The sequence below is a fragment of the Gambusia affinis genome, linkage group LG23, assembly GCF_019740435.1.
Source record: "Gambusia affinis linkage group LG23, SWU_Gaff_1.0, whole genome shotgun sequence".
Lineage (NCBI taxonomy): Eukaryota > Metazoa > Chordata > Actinopteri > Cyprinodontiformes > Poeciliidae > Gambusia > Gambusia affinis.
Genome location: NC_057890.1, coordinates 9381329 through 9403137, shown reverse-complemented (window position 1 = coordinate 9403137; position 21809 = coordinate 9381329). Strand labels below are relative to the sequence as shown.

Genomic DNA, 21809 nt, shown 5'->3' with positions numbered 1-21809 from the left:
GATCAAAGGCAAGCACCACATGTTCATTTGCACAGAGGTAGCTGTTAGTTTTGTCATAATGACACTGTATGATAGTCAAATTAAAGGTCAAAGTAGCTATGCTTGATTCAAAGGTACCTCTATGTCAGTATGTGCTGCAGTAAATGTGGTATTTACAATTAGGCATCTTTCCTGTTTATTTTTAAGCATTTTCCTGAAGGCAGATTTTCATAAACTCGTATTATTTAAGTGATTACTCACCCACTTTGTACATGCAAAATGCGTCCGACACAGCTTTCACACTCGCATCCAACGAGACTTTTTGTTTTCACTCTTCGTCTGGCTGCGCAGGACTTGGGCTATAATGCTGATTTCTCCATCGTTTCCTGCAAATAACCGTACAGACCTGATGTGGGACTGAGAATTTTCTTGCCTGTCATCTTTGCCTCAGTGTTGGCTAATAAGACAAAAAGGACTCAAAACACATCTTGGTTAACACATTGAGTTCCACTACCTTTGCTATTATAACACTGTCAGAGGTTTGTGTGCAGCAGGCCCGGGGTCACATCAATTGTACTCAAGTAAGAGCTGCACTATTTCAACATTACTTGTACTTTTTACTCAAGTCAATGTAAAAAAAAAAAAAAGCAGCTGTCCAAAAAAGGCAACTCAAGTACTGAATAAAGAATCAAAATTTTATATTTAAAAATTACCTAATCAGCCACACCAAAATATAGTTATATGGAAATTTTGGTATTATATAAGTAAGATATTTACAAAATAACACAAACAGGCCAAAGAAACATTTTTTTCCAAATCAATTTCAATAAAAAAACAAAACAACTTTCACCAAAACAGCAGGTGTGCATCTATGTCTGGTGAATTTTGGTTAAAGCTTGTTCTTCATTCACTGAAGTTACTCAAAGTAGGCAGGGGATCCAGAAATTTTACCCAAGAAAGGGTAGCAATACTTCATAATAGAAATTCTCAAGTAAAAGTAAAAATACTCCTAAAAGTAAACTTTTCCCCAAAATATTACTCAAGCAAATGCAACTGAGTAAATGTAACCAGTTACTACTCATCTCTGATAACCTGTGCGCAGACACATAGGAAGCATTAAAGATGCTTACAAAAACTGCCCAAGACTAACAAAACGTGCCATTATAGGTTTTCTAAGGGGATTTTGAGCGATTCGTGGAACAAATGGGATGTTGTCTTGAGAAGACGTAAGTAGAAATATTTTTAGCCAAAACTAAATAACACCAAAAACGTAAACAATGCCATTAACGTCTGTGTGGGAAAATGTCTGGGGTCAATGGCAATAGAGAGTGGGTTAGAGAGACATAGCAGCTGATCGGAATGGTTAGCTTACCTGGACCTTCATTTTATGTTGCCCTCCGGAAAACAGCTTCTCATCTGGTTGCCTCAGGAGCTCAGTCCAGAGTCTCAGTGGACGGCAAGTCCATTTTTAAAGGTGGGTTTTCCTCAGGGTGAAAACTTTTTGTTTGACTACAGGTGGTTACCTTCCAAAACACCTAAACGCATCATCCTCTTAGGCTTCTCAGGCTTCTGTCCTTGTGCTTTTCACCAACAGGTGAACTTCATCAGCCTTTCCATTATGGTGCATTTGCTGCTGTGGGACATTTAAGCGTCAGACAGAGGACAGACACACCGCTAGTTGTTTTTTCAGGCAAAACCAGTCCAAAATAAAGAATATCGTCTTATACTCTTAACAATATCTGTTCACTTGTTCTCTTCTGTTTTACTTTTGTTAAATAAAACTAAGCAAAAGGGTTGTCCGTGATAATTAAAACAGAGCTGATTTTAAGCCAGTCTATTCAAAGAAAATAAATTACTGACAAGGGCAAGTTTTTTACCACAACGCATATACCCACACAAAAGCATCAGGTTTCCAAAGTTGAATTTGAATATTCCATTTTAGTTCTGCTACCACCAGACTCCAACTCAACTCCTTAGCAGCCACTGACATGCAACTTATATCCAACACACCAAAAAAATTTGACTGAACTACTTCATAACCATGTCAAAACATTCTGGTAAAACGTCGTTAACTAGATTTGGGGGTTTTGGAACAAGCACATACCTAAATGTTCCAGAATAAAGACTCCTGGTATAAAGTGAAAACATCAACTCAGAAATGTTTGTACAAAATGTTTCAAATTCTAAAATAGCTATCTATGTTACTTTCAATACCAAACACACTGCAAAGGGTGTGCTGTGTTTGGACGAGTTTACTAGACTATCAGTTTCTCAGAAAATATTTGTCCATAACATTACATTTGATGAACTATCAAGCAGAGTTCATCAAATGACTTGGGCTTTTTCTTTAACCTGGGGGACATGGACATACACTATCTTACTGTAGTTTGTAAATATTAAATTTAAGGTTATGATGAGAGCAGGCGATGGCCAAAGATAAGCACTGAAATGGAAGCCTCATGATGTTCCTGGTTTGCATCTATAGGACGATGGCAATTTGGGCATTTATGGGAAAGAACTTCTCTGTATCTACATATCCTCCATATAAAAAGTGAGATTAGTAACTTTTCCGACATCTGAAGCTCACAAAGCATCAGCTGATTATCATTCTGCGAGGAAAAATAAAGTTTGTCTCTGCAACTTTTAACACACTTTTCCCAGAGGAAATCCAGTTTCCACCAGTTAATCTTAAAAGCACGCTTCATTGGACTCACTTAGCAGATGTGTTTTATTCAGAGCTACCAAGGTGCACCAAAAACCCTCGGCTGAGTCTCGCAGATGACATCTAAATGAGCATTTGTCGGGAGTGAAACTACGGGGTTAAAGCCTGGCCGACTTAGGAAGACATCTGGGCTTCCAGATGTGTGATGAGAATGGAAAATCTCATCTTTTTCACTAAGCCTGCTCAGCCTCGCCCCATCCCGCCTCAACCCGACTGTGACAGCGCGGCTAATTACCGAACCTCCGATCCCACACAGACGGCTGACAGTCCTTTTAGGCTCCGATTTACGCTTTTTAATTAAATCTGGCATATCAGCGTCATCTGGCTCATACTAAGCGTATCTGGCTGCCTGTGAGAAGCAACAGCTTAGCTTGATTTAAGATGAACTCCAACAACAATTTTCAGAGCCCAACTGATTTCTATCTCTCTGAGCGTGTCGTGACTACACAGAAATCTGTGTATACCAAGCGGAGAAATGGCTGCCCACATAAAGGACAGCTCACGTTCGCCTAAATTCACTGTATTGACCTTGAATTCACAAAGAGAAATTATGGAATAACTGAGGCTGAAAGGTCTGCTTCATCCGACCCCAATTCTGCTGAAGCTCATAACTCGTGCCCATGCTAACTATAGTTGAAGTGTCATGTATCCTCTTATTATCTCAGTAGCCAGTAGAGACCCATGAAAAGGCCTCGCCGTTTACCCCCAATGCTTCTGAATTTTTCCCAAAGCGTTTAATTAGAAGACAGATTTACAGACGTTTCAATATGTAAGAACATATTACCGTAATTATTGTTGGGTATTTATTTTAAATGTCAAGTCTTTTTTTATTTATGACGTATAATTAATTAATCTTGAGTCTGTGTATTGGATTACAGCACATTAGGTCAGCTACAAGTTATCTTGCTGTGAAATATTGTGTTTTCTACAAACTGTGAAATAGTAAAAAAAAAATAAAATAAAAATCCAGCAACAACAACAAAAAACCAACTCAAAGTTCACTTTGAATGTTATTTGAAGGAAGTGACCAGATGGGGGAAATTGATCATCTTTGAACGAGACAGCAAAACGTGAAAGTCATGTGAGAATTTCTGGAGATCCATCGGAATAAATGGGGAAATTAAAACAACATCGCATCTAATTATTAACTTGTCCTCTTGTCATTAAAATTAACAGGGATAAAAGCTTTTATACCTGAATGAACGTACTGTTTAGATGGGACCATTGCCTCAACCCCCTTTCCCTTTGGTTGCGCCGCTGCTGTGAAAATTGAGCAGTCTGTCCAGCAAGTAGCATTAAATCCAGCATGGTGTAAAAGCCTCTGAACAGACTTGTAATGCGAGACAATAGCTTTGACATTTCAGTCTCGGGCGTACTGCGAGACACAGCGAGCCAGACTTCTGGAAAGAACTGCAAAAATAATAGTAATATAAAATATATATGTATACTTTCTCTTAAAACAAAATACCATCGCAGGTGCAAAATTTATGATGCAACCTTCTAATTTTCAGTGCAGACTTTAAAGTGTTGCGAAAGCATCCAAGATGCTTGAAGATATTTATGTCATCAGGTGCAGGTTTTACATTTTAAGAAATGTGTCCTACGTGAAGCTTTTACATATATATATTTTTTACACAACACATCATCAAAATTCTACATAAATAAACTGAATTTAATTTAATTTGCCCCTTTTCTGGCAACGAAACAAAATGAGCAGCTTAAATACATTCGCCACTAAGTGGAGGAAAAGGGCTCATCTTCGCCAAACAGTTGAGTGTTCAAAACAAAATGTTTGTTCTCTTGTCCTCGGCTCTCCCAGCTACACAAATGCCGCCGCTCTGATCTTTTAAAGGTCTCCCCCAAAACGTTGCCCCGGCAATCGGCCCCTCAGGCTTCCCGAGACGAGGGAGACTCAGAACGAGAGCTCACCGAGCAAACTCTGCTGAGATTATGCTTTATGCATTTTTTGGGGGATTTTTCCTTTCACCCTCGCTCATCTTTTCGCTCAGAGTCCTAATATTTGCATGGAAACGTCGTCAATGTTGCTTACGTTTTGTTCTGAGCACAAAACAAGGGGCGATTGTTAAGCAGGACGCATTTCTTTCAATCTGAAAAGTGAGGCACGCATTTGGAGTTTAGCCCCTCTAACTCTACATAGCTATTTTCAATAACTTTTCCAACAAATCAGAATTCATCATGTTTATTTTGAAATATTTGTTCCAACAGTAGAGATATTGGCATATGAATGATGCTACCTGACCTTCTTTGGAAACACTTGTGAAACACTCTTCCCTTAAAGCAGCATTGCACGGAGGAATCGTCAAGATGGGTTCTGGCGTTCTGTGCGACAAAACGAAGCAACGTGTTCCGTGGTGATTAAATACTTTCTACATCGCAGCAGAAATTTGTACAAAACGCAAGAACTCGTAAGCCTGATTGGAGAAAATGGCTGAAGAGAGGTGCAGGACAGTGTGAAATCACTTTTGTAAAGTATTGATTAATATGAGGAGACGAGATCAGAGGCATCATGAGCCCAAATCCCTCAGCAAAGGCAGAACTTCACAAATAAATGGCACAATTTGAAATAAACAAAAAACTTAAGTTGCAAGACATTTCTCATTTTCTGTCTTTCATTTGGTCTTCGGCGGCAAAAAAGTATATACTGTTACACATAGTATTAAAAATGATAATAATGTAAATAACAAATATAAAAAAGCATTTCTTTCAGATATAAAGAACTTTTGATAGAAAATTAACAGGAAAATATCCAGCCCAACCTCTTCAAATTAAGAACACCCCAAACTTTTTCAACATTTTTTTTTTAATCCATTTGTCTCCTATGAATGCACCAGTTTAATGCCCTGCCCGGTGTCCAGAACGGCTGGAGGGAACCAGGCCATCTTACACCTCCTGAAGCAGCGCAGAAACACGCTGCACAGCCAGAACAGGTTCAGGCCGCAGCACCAGTTGGACAGGTGGATCATGGGATACGTGGCCCTGGGGAAGTGGGTCTTCCAGTGCTTGGCCACGTCGCTTCCGGTGGGTAGGTGAAGCGTGTAGTCGCTCCAGTGCTTGGACACGCCGTACGTAGCCGTCACGGTCCTGCCCTTTTCGGCCCACTGGGTGTCGCCGGTCGGGTCGCAGTTGAACTCCACCCACTCGGAGGTGAAGTCGCCGAGGAGGGGGACGTCTCCGGACTCCGGGTCGAGCCTGGAGGGCGGCAGCTCGGCCCCCTGCACCGCCATGTACACGCCCTCGGCTCTGCGCACTTCCTTGACCCACGGGAGGGAGTTCTCCGTGTCCAGGACGACGATGAGGCGGGAGCCGTGGCCGGCGTTCTTCTCCTTCCAGGTGTCCAGCAGCTGGTTCAGGTGCAGACTCTCGCCTCCTTGGGGAAGGAAAAGGGTGCTGTGATTTAGCAGTTGTAGGATTTCTATTCCGTCTTTCGCAAAAGACCGTGATCCATTTCTCCTGCTACCGTTTGTTTTGGTTGTATTTACCCAGAATGCCCTGCGCTACAGCCTGCTTCCTGCTTCCGGTCAGTTTGCATTCATGTACGCATTCTAACCGCACCGGAGTTCACTTCCACCAAACCGAGACCTTTTATTCATAGAGTTCACATTTTTGGTCAACACTGGACTTTCCAGGCAAAACAAGCCAGCGTTCAATTGAAGCGGACTAAACAGGGAATGCTTCCTTACAATCCCAGTAAAGCATGACAAAAATGGAGAAATTTAAGGAAAATGAGTAGAATATTTATATAGAATATTTTTGGGTATAATGGCAAGAAAATATTTTCCACAAATAATTGTGCTGCAATGTCATTACGCATCTGCTAACAAACAAAGACGGCAATTGGGCACCAACCTGCCAGAGTCCAGGCCCCAGTGCCTTTCTGAGATTGCCCGCTGTAGAAAATCAAATACGTGTCGTGGCGAGGCCCGTCTGCCGTCCGGAGCTCCAGAAAGCTGCGGAGCTTGTTCTGCACGGTCTCCAAGGTAACGCCGCTGGTGGAGTAGTCGCAGCCGAACGACTGGATCATGTGGTGCGCGAAGAGGCGCTGCATGTTGTTGAGCATGGTCGTGGAGCGTTGATTCAACTCCTGCACTTGCTCGGGAGGCAGGAGAGTGGGCTGACCGCTGGCACTGAGGCACAGAGAGAGAGAGAGAGAGAGAAGAGAGAGAGCGGGGAAGTCAGAGAAGTGACACCAGCAGAGAAGAGATGAACGACTTGGTTTGTTCCCTTCACGAGAGAGAGTGGGTGATGGAGTGGCACGCGACTGGGAGCAGGGAACTGTCTTCGCCTCCACTGGGAAACGTTACAAATAGAGGACAGGAAGAGAGAAGGAAAGCAAGACATAGAAAAACAAGGGCAGAAATGGGTCAAGACAACGACAAACAAGGTTGAAAATAGGTGAGCTCAAAGAGTATTTGGATGCATGTGGCACAAGGCTTTCCCAGAGAGTAGCAACAACACGATAAGAGACACACATTACAAGCCAAGGCTTTCAGCGTTTCGGGGCAGCTGTATATTTTCTTCTTCTTCTTTTTTTTTTTTTTTTTTTTATCTTCGGGGCTTTATGTTATTCATGGTCAAGTGTATATCACACTTACAGATCTCTCTGAATAGGAGCCACAACACATAACACACCCCTGAGTCCTCACGATCACCTCCAAGCATACCCGTAAAGTGTTTATCTAAATGTTTGATGTGAAAAGTCTCCTGAAAATCTAAAAATTATTTAAAAAAAAAAACGTAAAATTTTAGTAAACGTTAGAAACTCTGCTTTTTATATTATTTTGGCAAGTTACAACCACAAATGTCACGATTTTTAATCAGCATGACCCTGAACCCATCATACGCGATGTAAGGCGTGGAGGTGGGGAATCCACCAAAATTGCTTTGGTGGTGGCAGCATCATGATGTGGAAGTGCTTGGCATGCATTCCAGTTCCTTCGATTCCGCGCGTTTGAACTACTCACTTTTGCTCTATCACGTGTGATTCTAATAAAATACATTACACTTTGTGGCAGAGAGATAAATGTGGAAAAAGTGAAAAGTCTCTTAATTCACTTCGGATCCCGTTGTGCTTTTGGGAGCGGAAGCTAGCACTTTCTGATTCAGACCACATCTTACCCAGTGACACTTTCTCTTTCATCTTAAAAAAAAAAATAAAAAAAATAAAAAATCTAGTCCTTTTCTCCCAGGCTCTCTCAGAGCTTCACCTTCTGGCCCCTCTTAAATAAAATCTTCCCCTCTGTTGTGTGTCGCTTGCCTCCACCACCTTCCCTCGGTGCTTAAAGCCTTCTGATCTCTCTTCCTTTTGTTTTACCAAACTTGTGTCCCCTTTCCTTACCTCTCTGATCTCCCTGAGAGGGTGCGGCGAATATGAAAACACGGCGTGCAACCATCAAGAGGCTGATTATTCATTGCTGATTTTCTCCCTCACTCTTTCCCTGCAGAATTAGCCTTGCACCCAGAATATCTAAACGTCTAAAAATCAAACTAAAGATATATGTATATTTTTTTTTTTAGAGTAAGCTGTGCGTGTGTGTTTTCCAGACGCTAACAAGCAGCTAAAAGACTTGGCATTCAGACAGTAGCCAGAAATACCACTAGAATCTGTCTGCATCCAGACAGCCAAGGTGTTCTCATGTCTGAAAACACAACCACCTAAGCGGTGTTTAGCTTCTGCTGACTGACTAGGCAACTTCAAAAACACTGCTTTTTTTATTTTGACTCAGAGTCTGCTGCAAGCTGAACAACTTAGCATGCTGCAAAAGAAACCCATGGTGATCCCTGTAGGGCTCAAATATTGACATGTTTATGCAACTTTATCAACTTTTTTTTTTTCCCAGTTAGTCTTGCGTAATAATATTTACCTTCCAAAGGCAGGTTTTGACATATTTTAAATGTAGTCTTGTCAACGTTTTAAGTTATTACCGGTAGTCAACAGTTCGGTCTGTCACGATGACAAACTGTCCCAGAATTATTGCAGTAAAAGAGAATATTCCCATTTTGACACCATTTTGGATGGCGTAGCTCGTTCCCCTTGGGGATCAATAAAGTATATTGTATTCTGTTCTATTTTTATGTAATATAATAATAATAATAATTATCATTATGGCATATTAATGCAAGTACATCCTTTCAAATATAAAATAAAACCTTAATTTCTAAATATCCAACAATGGAACTTGGAGACATTTTGAATATCCAAAATAAATAAACAAAATAACCCAAAAAAGCCGTTTCCCTATGGTATTTCTTTCTATTCTATTTAAAACAGTTTTCAGAGTGCGTCTGCCACTGACTTAATTTAAGGCCTTTCACACGTCTTTGACGGGATGGTGGTACCTGGAGTAGATTGTAGGTATCACCAGTGCGTAGCCAGCACAGGTTCCTCCCAGGCAGCTGCCCAGCTCCTGGAACAGGCCGTGTGTGAGAGACTCCAAGGGCAACACCACCAGCAGGGCGCTCAGGAAGAGACCGTTGGAGGGCTGCGAAAATCCAAACAGGCAGTCGCTTTTGTTTAGCCACAAATGGCTCGCATCGAGACAAACAGGCTCACTTAACTGTCGCTTACACGTATTGAGACAGAAACACAGTGGAGGACCGACAGCGCCATTATCAAAATTCAAAAATAACAGGCCATCTTAATGGAGAAAGCGTCGTGTTACCCCAAAGAGAAATAAATAAACCTGGGGTTGATTTATGATTGTGCTTTGAAGTCGTCTTTCAGTTGCTGTACATTAAAACTTGCAGTTTTCTGACCTGCGTTTTTGGTAAGACACGGTCAGGAGTTTATTTACAACAAGGTGACCTGGTGAGCTGAGTGAATCTCGTGAAAATCGTTTCTGACAAAAGCCAAATCAATGCTATGTTCTGCTGAATAAATTCACTTTCAAATGCATTTACATTTACATCTAGCTTCATTAAGAAATATTACCTTCTCAACCAACACGGTGCTGGAACTGTAATAAGTTATATCTTGATTACGGCTTAAAACCATTTAATCTGATTAATCGTGATCAATTATTGAAAATAATCATCAACTAATTAAATAATCGGCTATTGGTACAAATGACCAAAAATACATGAAAGGAATGATACGTTACTGCATTTTGGGCAACAAAATGTTCATTTTGTTATTTGAAAAAAAGAACTAAATTATTGCTTATTTGCATTTTTATGTATTTTTTTGTGTGAAAATAAGCTTAAGTAATTAAATAAAAAGTCTGCACAATGTATCAATTCTTTTTATCTGATAACTCAATTGATAGAATACTGACTGATGGAAATAGTTAGCTGCAGATGTTAAATGCTATTTTACATCTGCAACAATAACATTTTAGCTACATGGACTTATGCGGTCAACCTTGGAAGACATTTGCTTCAATTCAAGTGCCGTTGCTTTTAAATCTCAGGTAAACTCCAGAAAGCTTTTCAGGCACATTCACAGTTGGTAGCAACCATGATTCACCATTTAGTGAGTCAGGACTCGTGCCCACAAGACTCTTCCAAAGCAAACGCCTAATAGGGCCAGTTAAGATATCGGTGCTAGTCCTGCAAGTAGATGAGGATATTTAAATTTGTTTTCGCATAAGAGCAAAAGAGGCTCCTTTTGGGGAGCGACATGAAATCATGTCAAGACAGTGACGTAGACAAAAACTCTCTACATGATCATCGGGGTGTTCCATAAACATTTCCGCATGCAGATGGTGGCAAAAAGTAATAGCTCTTTAAGCCTATATCTTACCTGCCACGACACAGCTCCCAGTATGACAGTCGACAGCAGACTAAAGAAGACGAGGCGTTCTGAAATCAGGCAGAAGTGTCGGATGCCCCGAGAGGCCATGACCTGGTCCAGACTCCGTCTACTTGAAGGATGGGCCCGCCAGGCTTTCTGGCAGTCGGTCAGCTTGGTGTGGAAGCCCCAAATAGTGATCAGCAAAATGACGTGGCAGATGGCCCAGAAAAGGCCAAACAGGCAGAAGCCGGGGATCACCAGATACCAAAGCTCCAAGTGGCCAAGCTGTCCGACACAAGGTAACAAATATATATTTATTAGATAAATTCATATTATAAGCATTGCCAAAATGTTCACAACCCTTGCAATTCTCCACATAGATAGATAGACCAACACGAAGTAGGTGGGAATTCTGAAGAGGGAGGCCAATGAAAAACGTTTTCTTTATTTATAGATTTATTTTTTTACAAAAAGTAATCTTTCTGCTTTAGTTTGTCACACTTTGCGGTTTAACATAGCAGAAATGCGGAAAAGGGTTAATAAGAAAAAAAACCTTGTACATGACTAGACTAGTCAAGGTGATAAATTTTGCTGGATGACAAATTGTTCCAGAAATTATTATAATTGTGGTTTTGACACCACGACAATGGAAGGACACATTCTCAACAATCAACAGATTTTACATTCTAATCACCATTGAAGGACTGTAACTGCAAGACCATATATAAACAAAATAAATAAAGCTAAATAACAAATAAGATGAATTACGAAGGTCCTATAAGCTAAATTGTCCTCCCAAAAAAAGTTATAGAGTTATAGCTGAGAGCAGTGCAGCAGACTGAAAACTTTCGTCATCCAGTTTTTGGTGGAAAAAAAAAGAGAAAAACAATAAATCATGCAAATGGAAATCATTGAGCTCTTTCCACTTTATCAGACCGACACATGACGATAAAATTGCTTGAAATGAACAATTCCCTGATGGTGATGTTCTTACCTTTAAGGCAGCGAAGACGAAGAAGGCCACCTCCATTAGACACAGAGGAAACAGGGACAGTCTCCTCCACACCTTCCCTAGTGAGAGCACCGGCATCCAGCGCTCACTGGGCCCAAGCCCACTAAAGTACACGTCCAAAACGGGCTCACAGAGCTGCCTGCCCAGGTAGCAACCCAAGGCATAAGGGTTAGCTGGGATGTCTAAGGCCTGAAAGAACACAAGAGAAGTAACCAACGCAAAACAGATCAAGTTGGGCAAAGCCAGAAGGGATTTCATCCTCAAGTCCACAACGAGAGCTCCCAGAGCCACTACCAAGCCAACAATGGCCGCCGACTTGGAAAGGAGCATCATGGTGCTGGCGATTCCAAATCCTAACAGCTCGAGCCACTCAGAAGACGACAGCAGCATGGGTTTGTAGCGGACGGAGTGGCATATGCGCTCAGTTATGGCCCACACCGCCTTCATCACCACGCTGGTCACAAGAAGATAGTTGGCAACAAGCTCTGTAACGTTCGAATCCAAGGCGGAGCTGTTGAGAAAGCACAGGAGTCCCTGCAGGAAGCCACACCACAGGTGGAACAAGCTGAGGCTGGCATTCTCCATGGCAAAGTAGTATTGGAGGATGCTGGCGATTCCCAGGACGAAGAGGCCAAGGATGAAGATGACCAGGATTATGGGTTCGCTCGTCACCTCCCAGCGTACGTACATGCCGACGCACACCGCCACCAGGAGGTTGATGCTGGACAAGTAGCCCAGGCAGCACACGGATGTGAACAAATCCACCTCCTTCGGTGCCGCCTTGACCGTCAGCTCCTCTTCCTCATCCTCCCGATCCATGGTTGGTTTGACCTCGACTTATCCAAATGCGGAACAAAGAGAAAAACACCGGATCAATGTCCTGCTTTTATTCTCTGAGGACTTTTGACCGGAGGACTGTGCCTCATGTTGACCTTCCATAAAATCAACCCCTGTATAAAAAGAAAAAAAAGGAGGAGAAATGATTACTGGAAAATAAGGAGTCATAAATGTAGCTTTCAAAAAAAAATAAAATAAAATTGTTACAGCAAACTATTCCGAGTTTCCAGTTCATAATTCCCTCCATTGGTTTTTATGCTTCTGTCTTTCCTGTCCCTTTAAAAACAGCTTTGATCTTTGTGCTGTAGACTGCAGTTTCTAAAGTTTTTGGTAATATAAATCAAACTAATTGTTTTATTCTTTCATTCTTTTTTATGACGGAAAAGATTTGTGGAATTCTTGATGTCTACCAAACCCAGCTAGTTCCTGTTTTCAACAACACATAAATAAAAGGTATTGTAAGAGCACATAGTCTAGTCTTAACAAAACCCAGCTTTTGCCAAAATGTATGTATGTATGCATGTATGGATGGAGTGCTGAATCGGTTTTTGATTCAATGAAAAATATTCCCCTTCACTGTTTTCACTGACTAAACTATACACCACCACAACAAATGCGAGCTTTGGACTGAACAAAAGCACTATCCTGAATCAAGAACTGGACATTTGTTGACATTTATTTAATGAAAAACAATTCAAATTTCTAAAACAAATCACAAATTACATTTTTTTAGATAGTTTTTCGCAGGCTTTCTACTAGAAAATTTTGATTACTTCGTGCCTTCTGCTGAATGCTGTTTAACAACATAGATATACCTTATTCATGCTAATATTATCTACATGCAGAATAAAATGTGGCTCTGAACCTTTTAATCGGCCAGTTTATGGACAGTTGTGCTCTCATTTTACATAATTTTAGATCTAAATCGCCATGAGAGCTTATAATGTTGACTCCAAACAAGCTATAAAACCACCTAAACGTAACAATCATCGACCAGAAGTATGTGTGTCTTGTTTGGTCAGCAAACTGAGGCCCTGATGTCTGTTTGTGACGATGTGGCACGGAAGCTGAAAAGTTCTCTCACTATGTTAGCTTTCTCTGCTAACACGACGTCTAATTTGTGACGGCTCTTCAACTTACGGCATCAACCAACTGTTTCTTACACACCTGCTAATAATAAAACAGCGGGAAACAAATGTGATATCTGTTTTATGATGATAAGAAAAAAGAAGTGACTTACATGTTGGGTAGTTGGTCATCAACAGCAGTGCTTCCGGATTCTTCACTACGGAATCTCACTAGGGTAAAACGTGTGTCGCTTCGCTTGTTTGTGCAGAAGAAAACAGCTATTTCTTCTGTATTTGTGTTATAATGCCCCACAAATATAACACGGAAAAATCACCTTACATTAATAAAGATAAACCTCACATTTCTTAAAGCATTCAATCAAACATGTAATATTACTACTACTACTACTAATAATAATAATAATACTTGTGCTTTACATGAATTAGAAGAAAATACAAACAAAACAACAAAACCAAAAGAAAGAAAAATAGAAAAATATAAAGCTACATTTTGGTTCCCCATGTTTAATAAGAACAAGAATAAGTTGTCCACAATTTTATTTAAAAGATTTTTGACATCTGGAAAGTTCAAAATTGTTCATAATTTTCCAGGCTATGCAACAGCTTCTTTTGATTATGAGCTAAATGTAATGTTTACGGTTGACAGTAACATGATATGGTGATGTACTGATTCAGCTTCAAATATTGCACATTGAACGTCTTAAAATAAAATAAGTTCTGACTAATCGTAAACATTTAGAAAATAAAAATGAATGAGGACATATTTAGTCAGCATTTTCTATTGATCCCAACTTACCTTTTTCACATACAAAGACATAAAACAATTTATGTTTTTTATTTATTTTTTAATTTTTTATTTATTCTTAGAACGAAAACAAAATGAGAAAGAATTCTCACTTATACTTTACGTATGTGTGGGAGAGATAGAAACAAAGAAGAGCGAGAAAAAGAGCATGCTGTTTAGATCAGAGATTTACAAAAGGCACAAGTGGGAACACACGCTCTTCACACAAGTATGCACACACTCACACACACACACACACACCCACACACACACACACACACACACACACATTGCCCTATTTCTACATCTGAAAATAGGATGTAAACAGTGAGGTGTTCTAGGATCCGCAGCCTTGAAGAATAAATCAACGTTGTGATCAAAGAAACGTCTTAGATAATGACAGCAGGACTTGATGACCAAACACAAATCAAGCAACATATTAAAAACTCACAGTCATTCAAATTGGATAGGATATGATGCATTTAAACATGATAAAGAACACATTTCTTGTAAATTTTCATGATTTATTTTCTAATTAGTTCTTTAGAAAGGTCCAAAAAAAAAAGGTGTTTCATTTTACTTTTTGTAAGCAGGAGATTTATAAACTGGGATGTAGACCATAAGCACCTTTTTTTGTGACTACTAAACAAATTTCAAATTCCCTGGACAATGCTTGAGAAGAAAGGCTTTTCTTCCAACATCTGTTGGCTTTCAGCACAGTAAAGAAACAAAGGAATCTGACTAATTGATACTAATCCAGTTTCCTTGACAGAAATGCAAAACAAGCTGTACCATGTCTTTTGCTGAACTATGAATCTAGGCTGCTTGGTACTCGAGCTGTTAAAAAAAAAAAAAAACAATAAAAAATTCACTGTCCTAAGACAATTAATGAGACAAAAAATTTGTTGATTCTCTTCCTGCGATGAAGCAGCAACAAACAGAAAAGTTTCACTTGATTTTTGCCAAGTCAGTTTTAAGGGCTTCTGGTAATTTCTTCCAAATTCATTTATGTCTGCACAGGGAACTAGATAAATACCAGAACTAAAGGGTGGTCAGGTGTTTAATTAGATGCTTGCACGTACATATAATTGAAGGATTTGATAAAATTATTTCCATGAAACTGTTGCATGATGAGCTTTTTTTCTGATGAAACATCAAAATACAACCATGTTTACCACGGAATTCTACGTTAAAGACAGAATCAATTTAAACAAAAAAGATCTAAAAGGTTACATCTTCAAAAACAACCCTTATTTTAGGTGTACAGTAGCTTGCAAAACCGGCTATTACCCCTGACCCAAATCACTATACACACAGAAACTCCAGTGTATTGGGAGGACAATAGTAGAGTCAGGTCATAAAGTGTGCCTCAAGATTTAGGCATCTCAAGCCTAAATCTGAAACATGGAAAGAGTATGGAACAGCTGCAAACCGACCAAGACATTATTGTCAACCTAAACTGAACACGAATCAAGGACAGCATCAATCTAAGAGGCAGCCCACAGGCTAAGACGGAAACCGTGAGAAATGCTGTTTGCCGTCTACAAAAAGCCAGATTTAGATTCTGATTAAGGCCTGTGACTGGGTTACAAAGTCCAGTTATCCTTGCAGCAGGGCAATTATTCAAAGCACACCATTGCGAAAAGCTTTAAAAGTAAATAAAATTTAGGACTGGGTCAGTCAAAGTCTGAAGATAAATCGAACGGACCCCATGGGTTCAGCGTACTGATGCTTAAAAACCTTCCATGGGTTTAATTTAAACACAATTTCTCCATAAGGACATAAAAGACTCACATACAGTTCAGGTTATCTTAGTCTGATATTAAAACATGCATGATTTTATGAAAAATGTGATGGCAAAGTAAAAATTGAAGAAACGTTTAAAGGGGTCAGGTGATTGAAGCATACACTAAATCTATCCAGAACAAATTGAAATTGCATTTAAATCGGTACGTTAGCAAGTCAGTAACCATAGGGACACATTTCACTTTCTATTATGAAACAAGCATATTCGTATAAAAGATGAGATGTAAATGCCCTAATCTTTCCAACTGTTTTGACGCTACCGTGATGTCTCACCGCATTGGCACCGACAGCATAACTCGTGCCGCAGATTCATTATGCCAGTGCAGAGATTCCAGAACTGATTCGAAAAAACAAACAAACAAACAAACAAACAAAAAAAAAAACCTCAAAAGGAGGGAGGACAATATAAAAGGATCTATTTCATCTAGCTGCCTCACTGGGGGATTTTATCTATCAGCCTCTGTTAAGTGTCACTGCACAAACGTCTAAGATGTTTGGCATTTAATTACGGGCTACCTTCTCTGTAGCTTTCGTCTCAGCAGAGTGTGGCTGAGAGGAGCAGCAGCAGCTAATTTCACATGAAGGACTTATTCTCAGTTTGGCCACACAACGTGCATTCCTTCAGTTTCATCTTCTAGAAGACCGTTTTTTTCTTTTAGTTTTTTTATTACAATGCCGTGAACAGGGCAATGCGTACACGCAAGCACGCCCACACACACACACACGCCAGCTGTCTGAAGAGGCCTGTTCAATCAGAGATTCATCTTCAGAGGAATCGGTGTGATGGAGAGTTGAACCCAATCTGGATGTTAGCAGAGGCGGATTGCACGAGAAGCCTTAATGAAAAAGGTTCTCTGGGTTTAATATATCCATCAGGGATGAAAAATCTAAAACGAGAGGCATGTGACTTCAGCTGGTGTGATTAGACAAGCCGATGACTGGTGGATGAAGAGTACGGAGATATTTAATAATCAGGAAGGCAAGTTTTGGAGGTCAGACTCCAGAGCACACACAACATTGATATCATAGTCTGTTTCCTGTTTTAGGTAATTTTTAACGTGATTGCTTAGCGTATGCTTTGACGAGGCCTCTTATTTGTTGAATTTATATTCCTTGCAAGAAAAAAAATGGTTTATGGCAGTGTGATAGACTTGCTGTTTACAAGAGAGAAAACTGGACTGGGATGAACTAACAGACATCAAAGAAGACAATGAAAGAAAAAGAAGCTAAAGTCTTTGCTCTGGCATTTGCCAACTTGATAATAACTTTCATCTGGATGGTAGAGAGCCGCACATCTTCTCTGCAAACCTAAGCTTTGAATATAACCACCAGTTGAGAGCAATAATACATTACCATTCCAATTTAGTCATTTTCTCCAAGATCACTGAGTGAGGCGGCGATGGCATTTTAATAATACAACCTGTTCAGTCCCACTGGGCCGTGACGATGAAAAGTCTGATTTATTAATTGTGCCAGCAAGGGGGTTGTTGGGAATTATGCTTCAAATAATGAATCTGTTTGCACCATTGTGAGCGATGTCGCCCACTCTCTCGAAGTCGACCGGTCGCCTCGGCAGAATGGATTTTAATTCCGTAATCAACAGAGCTCATGATAACGGCATTGTTCATTAAACACACACCGTTTCCGCAAATGAGGGATTCGACTCCTATCTCCGCAGGTTTGCCTTAAAGTACCCCCGTTTGTAATTGACCTTGATTAGGCTGCTGTTTGTCAGGTCTGGACGGGTTCCGGTTGCATTCGCTCCCCTTTTAGCGGACAAATCGGAGGAAAAATTGTGGTCAATTGATTTTTCTTTTGTGCCCCCCCCCCAAAAAAATACAAGAGGGCTTGTGGAAAACAATGTGACACAAAGAAGGGGAAGTCATGCCGTGCTTTCTCGGGTTGAATAAATCCTCACCGGTTTTCCACACTGCCTGTCAATACTGACTACAGCTTTACTGAGGGAAGAGTCAGTACAAAGGCAGGAGTCAACAATTAGCTGAGGCTAATTGTTAGCCTCAGCTAACAATTAGCCTCAGCTAACAATTAGCGGTTAAGATGTCTGAATAATATTTCCATTAAGCCTAAAAAAAGAATCCAATTCTTGAAAAAATTCTCTTAAGAATACATATATATGAAGCAAGTTGAATTTTTGATTTCATCCTTTATGCTAATCAGAGATTTTGAAATTATTCCACAAGTAGTTATTATTTCCAATTCCTCTGCAGTGTTAATATGACTCAATATACTATAGGCCCATTCCATTAGCCACTCATCAAAATGGGAAAGATAAGAAAACATGCTACTCATGTAATGCATTGGTCTTGTTCCTCAAAAGTCAGGGAATGGATAATTTTCTAACACGAACAGTCAAAGCAATAAATATATTACATATATATAGCAGCTTCGTCTTTCTTGATCCCGAACGTTGACTGTCAAGAAACCATGCCGTCAGTTTTTATTTACCCATCAAATTTTTGCTCAATTGTGTTGTCCATAAACATAGTTATTTTGTTTAGTCGGTTGGTACACAGCCCTGTGGAACCCCTATTTGACTGCGGTAAAGTTTTTCACCCAGAAATTAGAAATACAGACTAGCAGCATTCCTGTTTTTCAACTTTCCCAAGCTCTGATTTGGGTAAAACCTTCTGTTTTCTTCTTTTCAGAGCCGAGATTGCATTGCTGACACAGAGTGTGGATGTTTTCTTGATTTCATAATATTGTCTTCCGTCGACCTGGAAGTGAAAGAAACAAGCATGTGAATGCCGAGGCTGCCATGTATGTTTCCTCCAAATGGATCCCTGAGTGCACTCAAAGCAGCGCTAAGTGGTTCCGTCCTCAGGCCAAATTTTTTTCATTACTCAAGCTTGGCATAATGTTTCTGAAGAGACATCTATATACCGAGATGGGAAGAAGGCATAGATGACTATAGAAAAACTAAAGATTTTAACTTTGATCCAAAGGTGGATTCAGAAAAAAAAAAAACTAAACAGAAAAAGCAGTGGTGTCACAACATAAAGTAAATTATATCTCTTCTGTCCTATATGAGCTCTCAGACCCTATAAAAAACGGTTGTCATGGCAAACAGATACACTCTTCTAACTTTTATTAACAGTGAATAACATCTTGTGTCCAAGTGTAGCCTGTAGAAATTCAAGGCTTTTTATTTTTCTCTATTAAACATCTGTATAAAAATTGAAACATGTGGGACTGACTGTGTTTTAGAAAGAAGGAAACTTGTTGTTTTACTTTTAAACCCAGGGACTTTTTGATGTAAAGCAACAGTGCAGCCCAGATCAGCTCGATTTCTGCGTCTATTACAATGTCATCATCTAGAACACACACACTGCCTGCTGAACAGTCGTTTTCCCCTTCTTGAACATGCATTTTGCAAAACTGCACAATCAATCCTTTAGTATCTGATTGTGTTTTTATTGTCCAGTTTTCTTTAGAGAAAAAAAACAAAAAACCCGAGTGGTAAAAAAAAAACAAAAAAAAACACCACCTGAGTCTACGTTTGTGTAATTTTGTGACGGATTTTGACTTATTGTAGAAAATCCCACCTAGCCGTAGCACAAGACTTTCAGTGTTGTCCCCTCCTCCTCCGCCCATCAAACCGCCTCATTCTTTTAATGTTTGCATGAGTACATGACATGTCCTTGAGAACCACTTGTACTTTAAAACGGATATGCGTGCTGACACGGGTCCATATGGTGCACGACATTACATGTTGAAGCGCGGCGTTGGTGATATACCTTGCCTGATTTGCTGTGCAATATCACACGCTTCGCAAATGTCTAGGGCACAATCACTTTTATGGGCATGTTGAACACCAAAGCAAAATGAACCAACATCTGAATGCATAATAAGGCCATGAAGTTATCGCTTTCTAATCATACACCATCAAAAGTAAACTCTTTTCTACTGTCTTTCTCAACTACACTGTTCTAAAAAGCTTTGCAGCGAAAGCTTTTTGCCTGGTTCTGTGAGGCGCGGTTACAAAGAGGCGAATGACTTGGATTTAGAAACATAGGATTGACAGGTGTCAGCAAGGGAGGCAGGATTTGTCGTGCTTTCCAAGAGGCTGGCGTCACTCGATGGGGCCTGTTGGTGAACACAATCGCTGTGGATCAGATCGACGGCACGCATAATCTCCAAAACAAACTGCTGAAGACTGACTATTTGCTGCTTAAGACGCAGCACATTGTCGGCTCTCGAAATGTGTCGCGGTGATTTTGTCCTCCACAACTTGTAAAAACACGGGGATCAGGACGCCGTCTGCGCTCTCGCGAGTGAGTCACTCAGAGAGGACGCTGGGGTCGCACATCAGCGTCATTTCCAGCGTTTTCCACCTTCGTTGTCACTCACACCACCGTCGCGTAACTCCTCCCCTCCTTCCATTTCTCAGAACCTCGAGCGTGAGCCTCTGACACACGTTTACTCACACAGTGTCAAGGTGAGTGAGTTAAGCACTTTCATGCATCATTAGAACAGTAATAACAGCTCAGAACTAACTGTCTATTGAGATGCCTGATTGGCGTGAAAATGACTTCTAAAATACATTTTACCTTAACAGGTTATTATGGGGTAAATGTCACATAGGTGTGTATGAGTACGCATTATTACCCTGTTTAAAGATGTGCGAAATGAGTCAGTGAAGGTTCATGATTGTGTAATTAGCAAACGCTAAACAAACTCCTCCGTCTTTCTGTCGAAGCCTAGGGGTCCTCTGCAAGGATCATTATGAAATGGAGGGATCAGAAAAGCCAAAGTACACCTTTATTATTTTCCTCAAAGACAAATATTGAAGATAGTTATGCATAGTCACTGCATCGGCTCTATCTGAATAGAAAAAGTATATATTAATACTAGTAAGTTCATTCTTTTGTGTTGTTTGTGAGCTTGTGACATGATGTCTATGCAGGTTAGATTCAAAATTAACCGTAGCTCAGAGTGACAAAAGCTCAATTAAATGTATGGATGTAAAGGCCATCGCTGTCATTTGCACAGATTATTGATTAGGATTCCTTAAACTTTTACTTCTTCACTATTATACAATGTCCGCAAATTTCTCCTGGGTTTTTAGCCTTTAAGCCACAGAAAAACATCAGGTGTGGGAAGTTAGAGTTTATGCAATAGACTAATTGAATTATCAACATGTGGAGCGTGACTGTCTTCTTTCTTTTTTTGGAGAAAGATTATGCAATAACAAGAGTCTTTTGACATTTATCTGTGCGTAGTGCAAAATACAACTCAGATCTGATCTTGCATCAACTCTCAAATTCCTTCACTAACATAAATGTAATTGTCAAAGTTTTAAGTGTTGTCTGAAGGTCTGTTAAGATGTGTGAACGTTTTACATATAAATGATCTTTCCTTAATTCAGAAGGAATCCACAACAAGTCATCTCAAGATGTCAGTTAAACACAGAGTGATAAAAATGCAGGTTGGGATGCTTGGCTCCTATGTCATTAATTTAAAAATACTTTAGAATGTTAAAGCAAACAAGCCTTCTTATCTGAAAAATATGACACACATAAATTGTGAGAAGCAGAAAAATATTTTCAGTTCAGTTTTTAGTGCAGATTTACAACACATAATTGAAGACACTTGAGACCTGCAAGTCCAGTTCCTGTTTAATTGATCCAATTTTGACCGATTTAAATTTACAGCAGTGAAATAGAACCTAACAATGTTATCAGGTTAAGATTACATATCACATCTAAATTCTGTCCAGTAATGATGCATAAGTATTAAATGATCCCGAAATGACCAATGGCGACAAGCTCGCCATGGAGGTAAGGCAAGCTTTAAGGTTTTACATTTTCTGC

At 40.0% G+C, this 21809-nt stretch overlaps 2 protein-coding genes across 4 annotated transcripts in view; both read right to left on the bottom strand.

Annotated features, from left to right (window-relative positions):
* The window catches only part of dock4b (dedicator of cytokinesis 4b), a 183004-nt gene extending 181407 nt beyond the window's left edge, over nt 1-1597 (bottom strand). For all 3 annotated transcript variants that reach the window (XM_044108066.1, XM_044108068.1, XM_044108067.1), the window contains exons 1-2: nt 1352-1597; nt 241-365 (exon numbers count right to left, since the gene is read on the bottom strand). Coding sequence is in view for 1 of the 3 variants with exons in the window: in XM_044108067.1 (XP_043964002.1) it covers nt 241-253 (13 nt within the window). In the remaining 2 variants the exon portion in view is untranslated. The remainder of the gene's footprint in view (nt 1-240; nt 366-1351) is intronic.
* Nucleotides 1598-4885: 3288 nt separating this feature from the next.
* On the bottom strand, nt 4886-13624 carry tmem168a (transmembrane protein 168a). Its single transcript, XM_044108063.1, has 6 exons — nt 13541-13624; nt 11446-12413; nt 10461-10736; nt 9059-9201; nt 6569-6846; nt 4886-6089 (listed from the first exon to the last, which is right to left on the bottom strand). The coding sequence occupies exons 2-6, from the start codon at nt 12280-12282 to the stop codon at nt 5539-5541; spliced, it is 2085 nt and encodes a 694-aa protein (XP_043963998.1). The 5' UTR covers nt 12283-12413; nt 13541-13624; the 3' UTR covers nt 4886-5538.
* Between the last annotated feature and the right edge of the window lie 8185 nt (nt 13625-21809).

Excerpts from the sequence above, each read along its gene's own strand:
- tmem168a (XM_044108063.1), bottom strand. The coding sequence starts at position 12,282 with ATGGATCGGGAGGATGAGGAAGAGGAGCTGACGGTCAAGGCGGCACCG. Across the intron at positions 9,202-10,460 it reads TGGGAGCTGTGTCGTGGCAG|CCCTCCAACGGTCTCTTCCT; the intron begins GTAAGATATAGG and ends GGATTTTCGCAG. Across the intron at positions 6,847-9,058 it reads ATACCTACAATCTACTCCAG|TGCCAGCGGTCAGCCCACTC; the intron begins GTACCACCATCC and ends TCTGTGCCTCAG.